The 13,242-nt window shown below is 39.8% G+C and overlaps 1 protein-coding gene across 1 annotated transcript; it reads left to right on the top strand.

Moving 5' to 3' along the window:
- Window positions 1-946: 946 nt before the first annotated feature.
- LOC123996411 (carcinoembryonic antigen-related cell adhesion molecule 1-like) lies at window positions 947-3,414 on the top strand. Its single transcript, XM_046299799.1, has 6 exons — window positions 947-1,030; window positions 1,249-1,569; window positions 1,729-2,004; window positions 2,170-2,418; window positions 2,776-2,883; window positions 3,148-3,414. The coding sequence occupies exons 1-5, from the start codon at window positions 985-987 to the stop codon at window positions 2,850-2,852; spliced, it is 969 nt and encodes a 322-aa protein (XP_046155755.1). The 5' UTR covers window positions 947-984; the 3' UTR covers window positions 2,853-2,883; window positions 3,148-3,414.
- The last annotated feature ends 9,828 nt before the right edge of the window (window positions 3,415-13,242 follow it).

Here is a 13,242-nt window from a genome sequence, read left to right on the forward strand (position 1 = left end):
CCAAATATTTTGTACACTCAGAGTATATTGCCACACTATGGGGTTGGAATAATACTGTGAAATTGTGAAAATGATGATAATGCCCTTTTAGTGTAAGAGCTGTTTGAAAAGATCACCCAAAATTTCAGTCTGTTTTGGTGGGATCAAGTTTTGGCCTGCCTGGTGACATCACTAGGTGGTAAATTAGTTAATAGACCAATAACAAAGAGAGTTCCAAATCTCTCTACCAATAACAGCACGTTTTCAGTTTCCCCTCCCCTCTCAGACCAGTCCCAGACAGTCCAGGCAAAATTCTTACTTGAGAAAGTACTCTTTGCTAAAAAGCAATTATTTTTGTTTCTTTTCGATCATTTTAATTGAAACCATTATAGTAAGGTACCTAATTGTTAGCCAGAATAATTTGATATTGAGATAAAAATGACTGCATTGGACCTTTAACCTGTATCTAAATAATGTACACTATCTCCATTATGTACCAAATATCGCATTTTAGGATTCTATCAAGTATCTCCTTGATATTCAGCACCTCTACTCTTTGATCATTATATATATTGTTTGTAGACAGTGCACTGGATTAAGAAACAGAAGGGTTCATTTCATCTAGTTCCATTTTAGGCTTTATTGAGTTAATTAAATTGTTGAAGCCTCCATTGATCACTCAGATAGACTAAAGCCAATAGGAATGAATCATCAATAGGATAGGTTATTGTCTCAATGGTAAATGGTACGGATAAAGACCTAAAGAGGAAGACTCTACAAAGCAAATGGATGTTATTTTCCACTCATTAACGTGACCTCCAATAACTTCTTAGAGTGGAAATGCCCTGAGGGCATTGTAATGTGTGTACACAGCAATATCATAAAGCTTGGGCCGGGCCTTGTCTTCAGAGGGGACAATTAGAGGGGTATAGGAATATAAAAGGAGTAGGGACATAGTCTGGTCAACACTACAGGTACTTCCATTAGACAGAGCCATCCTTCACCATGGACTATACACTTTTCACAGCAGCCATTGTGTTTCTAACATCAGGTATGCCTATTGCTACAATTAACATGCAAAACATAATAGGTTTTGAAGGGTGTTATTCAAATATTTTACCTGCTGAAACTATTGAACTAGCTATAGCTAGACTGGACAATACTATTCTTTTGTGTATTTCACAAGCAAGGTTTTGTTTTTCTTTTCATGTAGTTACGTCTTATGTGTACATTATTACATTTCCTTCCTCCTCCCTCTGTCCCGTCCAGGTCTGTGTGTAGGTCAGAGTGTGTTACCGCCAGGACCATTGACTGGAGCCATAGGAGGGAGAGTGAAGTTCACCACAACCCTCAGTCCACCAGCCAAACCTTTTGTCTCAGTGAGCTGGACCTTCAACAGGGTCAACATCATCACCTCTACTACGGTCAACATTACTAATGCTGACCACAAAGACCGGATCAGTCTGGACAGAACCACTGGCTCTCTGGAGCTGTGGAACCTGGGCCAGAGGGACCAAGGGGAATACAGAGTCAGCATCATACCAGACGGGGCTCTGGAGCTACAAGGAGCTACCACTCTGGATGTCTATGGTGGGCCACAGTTCTATTCTTGGCAGTCACATCACCGTATCTTAGACTCACCGAGGCATTTTTTTTCAGCTATGAATATAAAAATGGTATACATTAAGACAGATTATTCATATGTACTGTACCCGTCTTACTCTCCCCATACTGTTAACCTCTTTACAGTGTTGCTATCTGCTGCCAGCATCAATAGCTCCCCAGCCACCCTGATAGCTGGCATAAGCTCCACCAACCTGACCTGTGAGGCTGCTGGCAACATCAGCTGCATACAGTGGGTCAAAGATGGCCTCCCTCTGTGTCGCAGCAACAATATCACCTTCTCTGCAGACAACAGGACAGTCTATCTCAGTCCTGTTCAGGACATTGACAACGGAGAATATGAGTGTTTAGTCAGCAACCCTGTCAGCAACCGGACAGCATCCCACAACCTGACCGTCAACTGTGAGTACTGCTTACTATTCCAGGAGTGATTGTGATTGTGCTTGATAACCTTGTGTCAATTATCAACTCACTGGATGTTGCCTTTGCTTTTAAACAGTGTATAGACCCATGGAATAAATATTTTGTTTATTGCATTGATCCGTATTTTATTTGACTATGTTGCAGTTGGACCCCGGAACATTTCAGTATATGGACCAATAGCAGCACCAACAGGATACAGGGTAACTCTGAGATGTTCGGCCTACTCTATCCCTCCTGCTACATTTACCTGGATGTTCAACAGGACAGAGACAGGTGTTAACAACACCCTGTACGTCATAGAGAGGATGGAGGCGCTACACATTGGGAACTACACCTGCACTGCCACCAATAACATCACCGGACTGAAAGACTCTGTGGTCCACAAGCTGAGGGGTTAGTTACAGCTCGATGTTGCAGTTAGGATTCATGGAAAAATGAAGTGTATCCAAGAATAAGTGCACAACACATATAAGTTAACAAAATATGTGTATTGTGTAAAGTAAGACAGCTAGAACTTTGTGACTTGGTATTGTACCTTTACTTTGTATTCTATAATCTGAGCCTGGATAATAAGTTGCAAACCTGATATTTCAGTCAATCTAATTTGTGTAAACACAAAGGGTTTATTCGTGCCTTACACTCCTCTGGAATTTCACTGGAATTGCTGGATAAGGTTTATCCCTGAGATCACTGCACTGACCTGACTAGCTTCATACCAGAGCAGGTGATATGACTTGTTCCCCTCTACAGGCTCCTCTGCTGCCCCCATTTGGTCGTTTGCTTTGATGGTGACCAGTGTCCTGGCAGTGGGACTGCCACAACTGTAGATGTCTGAAAGGAGAGACAGGGACAAGAAGGGTGAGGATGAATGTGATGTATGCTGTCATAAATATGATGAGTATGTTTACATGTTTTAATGTTTAAATATTCTTTTTTAAGTCTTACATTTATGCAATTGAATACAGAATTGTATGACATTATGTAGTAATATTTCATCAATTTATTGATAATGAAAAACAATTCTATAATAATAGCATATTTGTTGTTGTTGCTATAATAATGGCCATGATTTTGTGTTGGTTACTCTGTGTAAAACATGTTTTGTTGTAAATATTTCTGTAGATTTGACAACCCCAGAGCCTCTTTGCTGATGAAGGACAATCTTGATTTGAAATCTTCTGGACAAGAGGATGTTGTATAGAATCAAACCTGTCGTTAGTTTTAATATGTAGAGATTTAGCCTGTCAAACTGCAATATTACCTGGGCTTTATATCAAATATTATGATTAAATATATATATAAATGTATCAAAGCAATCCAGGGTACATGTAATGAAAGATTCCTTTACACAGAGCAAAAACAAATGCAACATGTTAAGTGTTGGTCCCATGTTTCATGAGCTGAAATAAAACATTCCAGTAATTTTCCCATTTTCCAGACAAAAACCTTATTTCTCTACATTTTTTGCACATTTGTTTACATCCCTGGAGTGAGCATTTCTCCTTTGCCAAGATAATCCATTCACCTGGCAGGTGTGGCATATCAAGAAGCTGATTAAACAGCATGACCATTACAAATCAAATCAAACTTTATTTGTCACGTTTCAAATACAACACGTAACACTTACCTTGAAATAATTACTTACAAGCCCTTAATCAACAAAGCATTTCAAGAAAGAGGTAAGAAAATATTTACCAAATAAACTAAAGTTTAAAAAATTAAGTAACACAATTAAGTAACAATAACGAGGCTATATATAGGGGGTACCGGTACCGATTCAATGTGCAGGGATGCAGGTTAGTTGAGGTCATTTGTACAAGTAGGTAGTTGTAAAGTGAATATGCATAGATAATAAACAGCGAGTAGCAGCAGTATAAAAAAAGGTGGTGCAGGGTCAACGTAAATAGTCCAGGTGGCCATTTTATTAATTGTTCAACAGTATCATGGCTTGGGGGTAGAAGCTGTTAAGGGGCCTTTTGGTCCTAGTCTTGGCGCTCCGGGTGCATGGACGCAGCTTGTGCTGGGGACAATAAAAGGCCACTCTAATGTGCAGTTTTTTCACACAACACAATGTCATTTGCAATTTTAGTTATTATGGATCCCCATTAGCTGCTGCTGCTACTGGGATCCGACAAAATAAAAGCAGTTATAAACAATTTAAAATATTACATGACATTGCATTTCATAACAATTTTCACAACACATTGTGTTCCCCCATGCCACTACTCTACTATCACTTATCTACAATACAAAAACCCATGTGTGCATGTTTATAGTGCTTATGTTATCATGTGTGTGTGTGTATGCATGTGTCTGTGCCTACGTTTGTGTTACTTCCCAGTCCCAGCTGTTCCATAAGGTGTATTTATACCTGCTTTTTAAATCTGATTCTACTGCTTGCGTCAGTCACCTGATGTGGAATAGAGTTCCATGTAGTCATGGCTCTATGTAGTACTGTGCGCCTCCCATAGTCTGTTCTGGACTTGGGGACCGTAAAGAGACCTCTGGTGGCATGTCTTGTGGGGTATGCATGGGTGTCTGAGCTATGTGCTGGTATTTTAAACAGACAGCTCAGTACGTTCAGCATGTCAACATCTCTTACAAAAAAAGTAATGATGAAGTCAATCTATCTTCCACTTTGAGCCATGAGAGATTGACATGCATGTAATTAATGATAGCTCGCCATGTACTTTTAAAGGGCCAGCTGTGCTGCCCTGTTCTGAGCCAACTGCAATTATCCCAAGTCCCTCTTTGTGGCACCTGACCACACAACTGAACAGTAGTCCAGGTGCAACAAAACCAAGGCCCGTAGGACCAGCCTTGTTGATATTGTTGTTAATCAAATCAAATCGAAGTTTATTTGTCACGTGCGCCGAATACAACAGGTGTAGGTAGACCTTACAGTTAAATGCTTACTTACAGGCTCTAACCAATAGTGCAGAAAATGTGATAGGTGAACAATAGGTAGGTTAAGAAATAAAACAACAGTAAAAAGACAGGCTATCTTGTCAATGAAAAAGTAATTAAAGTAGTTTGCAATATCAGTGGGTTTTGTGATAAATGAGCCATCTGATTCAATGAATGAAGGAGCCGAGTTGGTTTTTTTCCTTAATTTAATTTAAGGTGCTCCAAAGCTTTTTACTATCATTCTTTATATAATTTCTTTGTTTCATAGTATAGTTTAATTTTTATTTAGCTTAGCCACATGATTTCCAAATTTGCAGTATGTTTGCCAATCAGTTGGGCTGCCAGATTTATGTGCCATACCTTTTGCCTCATCCCTCTCAACTATACAATTTTTAATTTCCTCACCAATCCATGGGGATTCAACAGTTTTTACAATCATTTTCTTAATGGGTGCGTGCTTACTAGTAACTGGAATAAGCAATTTCATAAATGTGCCAAGTGCAGCGTCTGGTTGCTCCTCATTACACACCACAGACCAGCAGCGTCTGGTTGCTCCTCATTACACACCACAGACCAGCAGCGTCTGGTTGCTCCTCATTACACACCACAGACCAGCAGCGTCTGGTTGCTCCTCATTACACACCACAGACCAGCACCGTCTGGTTGCTCAGACCAGCAAATATTCTTTACATTATCAACATATGAATCACTACAAAACGTATTGTATGACCTCTTATACACTATATTAGGCCCAGCCTTTGGAACTTTGGTTTTTCTAGATATGGCTACTATATTGTGATCACTACATCCTATGGATTTGGATACTGCTTTAAAGCACATTTCTGCAGCATTAGTAAAGATGTAATCAATACATGTTGATAATTATCCTTCATGTGCGATTTGTAACTCCACCGGTAGGTTGACTGACAACCTGAACCAGGTTGCAGGCACTGGCTACAGTTTAAAACATTTTCTTGAGTGGTCAGCTTGATGAGAGCCAGTCAATATTTAAAATCATGCACCGGTTGTAACGGTTCACTTTTGGTGAAGGAGAGTCGGACCAAAATGCAGCGTGTAGAGTGCGATCCATGTTTATTCAACAAAAGTAACACAAATTACATTAAACACTACAAAACAATAAACTTAACGAAAACCGAAACAGCCTAATACTGGTGCACATACACACAGCATATGGACATCAAGACACTAAGGACAATCACCCACAAAACCCAACACAAAACAGGCTACCTAAATATGGTTCCCAATCAGAGACCATGACTAACACCTGCCTCTGATTGAGAACCATATCAGGCCAAACATAGAAATAGACAAACCAGACACACAATATAGAATGCCCACCCAGCTCACGTCCTGACCAACACAAAAAGAAGGAAAACACATACGAACGATGGTCAGACCGTGACACCAGTAGAACATAGATGCTACCTCTGGTAAGACGAGGGGTGGGGGTGTGTGTCTTTTTGTCAATAACAGCTGGTGTGTGTGTCTAATATTAAACAAGTCTTGAGGCATTTCTCGCCTGAGGTAGAGTACCTTATGATAAGCTGTCGACCACACTATCTACCAAGAGAGTACTCATCTGTATTATTCGTAGCCATCTATTTACCACAAAGAGAAGCTTGCACTAAAATCGCTCTCAAACCAACTCTAATGCCATAAGCAAAGACGAAGTAAATATTTTATTTTTCTTGAACTGCACTGTTGGTTAAGGTCTTGTAAGTCAACATTTCACAGTAAAGTCTACACTGTTGGTTAAGGTCTTGTAAGTCAGCATTTCACAGTAAAGTCTACACTGTTGGTTAAGGTCTTGTAAGTCAGCATTTCACAGTAAAGTCTACACTGTTGGTTAAGGTCTTGTAAGTAAGCATTTCACAGTAAAGTCTACACTGTTGGTTAAGGTCTTGTAAGTCAGCATTTCACAGTAAAGTCTACACTGTTGGTTAAGGTCTTGTAAGTAAGCATTTCACAGTAAAGTCTACACTGTTGGTTAAGGTCTTGTAAGTAAGCATTTCACAGTAAAGTCTACACTGTTGGTTAAGGGCTTATAAGTCAGCATTTCACAGTAAAGTCTACACTGTTGGTTAAGGTCTTGTAAGTCAGCATTTCACAGTAAAGTCTACACTGTTGGTTAAGGTCTTGTAAGTAAGCATTTCACAGTAAAGTCTACACTGTTGGTTAAGGTCTTGTAAGTAAGCATTTCACAGTAAAGTCTACACTGTTGGTTAAGGGCTTATAAGTCAGCATTTCACAGTAAAGTCTACACTGTTGGTTAAGGTCTTGTAAGTCAGCATTTCACAGTAAAGTCTACACTGTTGGTTAAGGTCTTGTAAGTAAGCATTTCACAGTAAAGTCTACACTGTTGGTTAAGGTCTTGTAAGTCAGCATTTCACAGTAAAGTCTACACTGTTGGTTAAGGTCTTGTAAGTCAGCATTTCACGGTAAGGTCTACACTGTTGGTTAAGGTCTTGTAAGTCAGCATTTCACAGTAAAGTCTACACTGTTGGTTAAGGTCTTGTAAGTCAGCATTTCACAGTAAAGTCTACACTGTTGGTTAAGGTCTTGTAAGTCAGCATTTCACAGTAAAGTCTACACTGTTGGTTAAGGTCTTGTAAGTCAGCATTTCACAGTAAAGTCTACACTGTTGGTTAAGGTCTTGTAAGTCAGCATTTCACAGTAAAGTCTACACTGTTGGTTAAGGTCTTGTAAGTAAGCATTTCACGGTAAAATCTACACTTGTTGTGTTCAGTGCATGTGGCAAATAATGTTTGATTTGATCTTGTTGAGCACGTGACCTTGGTTCAAACGCAGGTCAGTCACACTGAGCCTTTAAAAGTTGAGTCTGCGATATGGGTGTATATCCACTGCATGCTTAGGTGTGTAATTGACATGACCAAGGAGCTATTGAAATGTAAAAATGTATGTTACACTGTGTGATTTTACAGTACACAAACAAGAGTGTGCAATATATAAGGCTAGTCCGTGGGCATTATGAAAGTTTGTTTCAGTCCAGTAGGACCAAGGAGCTACTGACATTTGTAAATTTGAGAAATCATGTCAAAACAAGTGAGATGAAAATGGACATACTAAAGGCTGTGCAATGTGTAGGCCCTCTGTACATTCTGAACCTTTTTAGAGTCCAGTAGGTTACATGATCAAGGAGCTATTGAATTAGTATATTTGAAAATATATATAGAAGGGTAGTCAGTGGACATTCTGAACCTTGTTTGAGTTAAGTAGGTCACATGACCAAGTAGCTATTGAAATTAGAATGTAAAAAAAGTTTGTACTTTGTTTACGCTCCCTAACTAATTCAACTAGGAATACAAAATGCTGCTCACATTTCCACATGTTTATTAGCTTTGGAAAGCAAATTCATGTCCAAAAGGTGAAAATAAGACCTGTGCAATATTGTGCGCAATTTTTCAAACATCATGACACTTAGTTGGAGTCTGCGACTCAAGTGGTTTGAAAGCTATTAAGGTTTGAAAGCGCGAATATCCATTGAATATCCAGCTTGAAACTGTCTTTACCGCAGTTGTTCAAATGTAGACTAAATACTTTTTGTTCTCCTTAAAATGATCACGACTATTGCATCGTAGACTACATCTTTGAAAACAGAAGTTATTAAAAAAAGTGGATTTCTGTTTTCTCACTGGAAAATAGTTTTTTGACCTTCGTAAGAGCTTTTAAACATTCTTTTAATTTCCAAATACGTTGGAACAGGGGACCCGTGATGTGGCTGCGTTATTGATGTCATGTTAAATCAGGCCTTTTGATTTCTGAATGTGTCGGCACAGGGGACCCGTGATGTGGCTGCGTTATTGATGTCATGTTAAATCAGGCCTTTTGATTTCTGAATGTGTTGGCACAGGGGACTCGTGATGTGGCTGCGTTATTGATGTCATGTTAAATCAGGCCTTTTGATTTGAACAGATTGTGTTAGTTTTGTAGGCTAGGCTGCCTATTTAATTATCTAATTCATGCTTCAAGCCTTAGCAGTCATTCTGATTTCATTCTCAATGATCAGTGCTTTAGTTTATTATGTTGCTGTCCAGCAGTTCTGAATTTGTTATGCACCCGACATTCCACATGTGTCTGTGCAATAACCTTTTTATTTGAACATTTGAAAAGTTCTGGTGTGTGTAATAAGCTATTTGGTTTAATTTATATGTTACAGCCATTTGGTTTCACTTTTAAATATGTTGAAATGGAACCAAATTATCTCTTTCTGTGTTCAGTCCTTTTAAAACAGGATTAGATTGGCTATATGGTCTACTATGGTGTAGGTATAATGTGATAGTCTTCCTATAACCAGCCTGAGTAGGCCTATAACGCCATTCCTATTCTATTCAGAGTTTAGAGAAACAAAATCCATACATGGAGCAGGGTTCAGTTCATGAGATTAATAAAATATCTAATTCCATTATTGGAATTTCAGTTAATCTTCTGCATCCTATATGGTGCACTAGTTTTGGCCAGAACCACATAGGTAGTGGATTAGGAGTCAGCAAGCATAGCAGGATCACTCAAACTTCCCCCTTACAGAGGCAAAAAAACAGCTGTTGCATCTGCTACATGTGTAATGTGGTTCAGTGTAGGAAGTTTCTATGAAAGCTCCCCTGATGGCATTTAATGTAACACAGGTCATTATGGTCTGAGGGTCTGAATCATGGTGGTCTGAGTCCTCCTCATTCAAATGAGTGTGTGCAATTTAAGGGGATACAATTTGTCCTTGTGTCTCAGTGTGCTGTTACCTGGTCTATATTACATTGAGCAATGAGACATAGCTGGATGGCTGAGGTGTACAAAGACCAGTGTCTCATCAGAGGTGGAGTACAGTAGTGTCTAGTCTTCTTGGCTGGTCATCCAGTGGTTTGTTGTGTCCATGTTTACTTGATTAAGGTGTAAAACGTGTGTAATTACTGTACTCTACTGTACACAGTAATCTATAGTACAATAATTTAATTTCAATGAAAGGAAACTGTAGCTGTATGAAATTAGCAACGAGTGCAATTATTGTGCAGTTAGGGCTACGTGCAATTACAAGGGGGAAGGAAAACCATTTAATGTAACGAGACTGTAAATGTTCAACTCAAAGAGCTGTAAAGCATGGCCTAGGTAACAACGGGGTTTAAAGAGATAAAGAAGATTTCTGCTTTACTGTGAGTATGAACAGAGTGAGAGAGATGGCTACTGCAGTTTGCATTGCTGTTGGAATACCTTGTTCTGTTCCAGATTTAGAAAGTGCTTCTAGTACACTCACAGTATGATGCTCTAGAATTGGCTGAGGTACTATCTTTTAGAGCTGCCAGCCAGGTGACAAGGAAGTTCCCCATTTACTGTAAGCCACATTGCAGTGACCTTTGTGTCCGTTCAGGTAATGGCCCTGTAATGTTATTTTGATACAGATATTTATGGTTTACTGTACATGGAGGGCAGGAATTCGGTAACTGGATAATGATCTGCATGGCAGATAAACACACACCTTTTCCTAACATCGTCATTCATTAATGTTATTCGCCATTCAGGATTGGGCCTTGCTGTGGACCATGATCCGGAATGAAGTTAGGGCACAAGGATGAGGACCAAAACTACAGCTTTTATTGAATCCAATGCTTCTCACCCACTCCCTTGGCTGAGAAGCAACCCCCACAATGATCCAATAAACAAGCTCTAGTTTAGTTGTAACTTTATTCAGTCTTTACCTGGACAGCAACACCCTCAATTAGCCAATTACTCACATTTGTTAGACAATGTTAGGTTTTTGGTAACATTTCCCTTTATTATAAATACACTGAACAAAAATAGAAATATAACATGCAACAAACAAAGATTTTACTGAGTTTCAGTTCATATAAGAAAATCAGTCAATTGAAATAAATAAATTAGGCTGTAATCTATAGATTTAACATGATTGGGAATAAAGATATGCATCTGTTGGTCACAGAAACCTTTAAAAAGAAAAGTAGGGGTGTGGATCAGAAAACCAGTCAGTATCTGGTGTGACCACCATTTGCCTCATGCAGCGTGATGTAACGTCTGCTTCCAACTCACACTCTCAAACACATAGATCCCCTGAACGGAACTTTCTTTCCAGATCCTAATCACCTGAATTCTGATCACCTGTTCACACACCTGTATGTCATTATCACACCCTATTTAGTTCAGTTCTTTGCACCCTGTCATTGTGAGCTATTGTTTGTTTTGTGACACACTTTCAGTCAAAGTGCTGGGTTTCCTGTAATGGAATCCTCCCGTGTTAGATAGTTTTTGCCTGCCTCGCTAACTTTGCCTATTCCCTGCCTGTATTTTAGCAGATTGGATTTCCTGTTATCAACCTATTGCCTACCTGATCTTCCAAACAAAGTTACTAGCCTTTTCCCTGCCTATACTGTTGAATTTTTGGACCCTCTGTGTATGACCTTCTGCCTGCCCCTGGACCCAGCTACCTGGCTCCTCATTTTGGTCCTTTACAAATTTACACCCTGCGCTTGAAACCAACTCTGTCTCCCATTGTGTTCATTACACGTGACACATCTCTTCTGTATAGAGTAGATCAGGCTGTTTATTGTGGAATGTTTTCCCACTCCTCTTCAATGGCTGTATGAATTTGCTGGGCATTGGCCGGAACTGGGACATGCTGGCATACATGTCGATCCAGAGCCTCCCAAACAGGCTCAATGGGTGACATGTCAAGTGAGTATGCAGGTCATGGAAGATTTGGGAATTGTGTACAGATCCTTGCAACATGGGGCTGTGCATTATTCATGCTGAAACATGAGTTGATGGTGGTGGATGAATGACACGACAATGGGCCTCTGGATCTTGTCACGGTATCTCTATGCATTCAAATTACGATCGATAAAATGCAATTGTGTTTGTTGTCTGTATCTTATGGCTGCCCATACCACAACCCCACTGCCACCATGGGGCACTCTGTTCACAATGTTGACATCAGCAAACCGCTCTCCCACATGACGCCATACACACTGTCTGCCATCTGCCCGGAACAGTTGAAACCCGTACTCATCTGTGAAGAGCACACTTTGCTGTTGGCCATCGATGGTGAGCATTTGCCCACTGAAGCCAGTTACAATGCCGAACTGCAGTCTTGTCACGGTACCCTGGTGAGGACAATGAACACGCAGATGAGACAGTTTGGTCCTGGACTGCATTGGTTGTACATGGTCTGCGGTTGTGAGGCCTCTTGGACATACTGTCAAATTCTCTAAAGCGGCTTATGGTAGAGAAATGAATATTAGATGCTCTGGCAACAACTCTGGTGGATGTTACTGCAGTCAGCATGCCAATTGCACTCTCCCTCAACTTGAGACATGTATGGCTTGGAGTACAAGTAGAGTACATCATAAGGCTGCTTCCGACTGCTCTACAACAGATGCTGGGAGCTGACACTTGTAGTCCATGTGGGGTCAAATGACATCAGGAGGTCTAGCTCGGAACATCTGATAATTGATTTTTAAAGAACTAATTTTAGTATTAAAATAATCCAAAAAACGTCCAATAATTTCTGGTCCGGTACCATCGTGTGATAGCTTCAGCAGGCTAAAGGATTACTGTAGCTCTGCTGGAGTCACTTTTATAGATAATGTTGACACCTTCTGGAAACAGAAAATTCTCTACAGGAGTCCATCCAAATCAGCTCCTGGACTCTGTCCTTGCATTTCAAGGTGTTGAAACAATGACTTATCAATGACACACAACCAGCTCACTTAATAATCCCTACCATTATAACAATGAGTCATCATAATGTTGCATCAAATGTACATTATCCTTGGGGTGTTGGCAGACACAATGTAAGTAACTTAATGTATGTCCCCCTAATTTCCCAGAATACCTTTGTTAATTATATAGCTATTGGATGCAGTAATCATGAGCCTATGAACCAGAGTTACACTGTTAGCACTGAGGCTGTGTGCCCTAGTAGGAAGGCCACTTTGTGCAGCTCATCCTGCACTATCAAGTCTACTTCTGATAAGCTTCCCAGTAAAGCATTTAAAACAATCAAGCAACCCAGAAAAAATTGCCATATTAACATATGCAGCTTGAGAAACAAGATCCATGAAGTCAATAACTTGCTTGGTACAGATGACATTCCTATTCTGACTGTCTGAAACTCACTTAGATAATACCTTTGATACAGTGGTAGCAATACACAATATACTTGTTACTATCGCCTATTTATTGCCTTACCACCTCACGCCATTTGCACACACAGTATATAGACTTTATTTTTCTCTATTGTGTTATTGACTGTAAACTTGTTTATTC

This window comes from Oncorhynchus gorbuscha, linkage group LG15 (assembly GCF_021184085.1).
Source record: "Oncorhynchus gorbuscha isolate QuinsamMale2020 ecotype Even-year linkage group LG15, OgorEven_v1.0, whole genome shotgun sequence".
NCBI classification, from domain to species: Eukaryota; Metazoa; Chordata; class Actinopteri; order Salmoniformes; family Salmonidae; genus Oncorhynchus; species Oncorhynchus gorbuscha.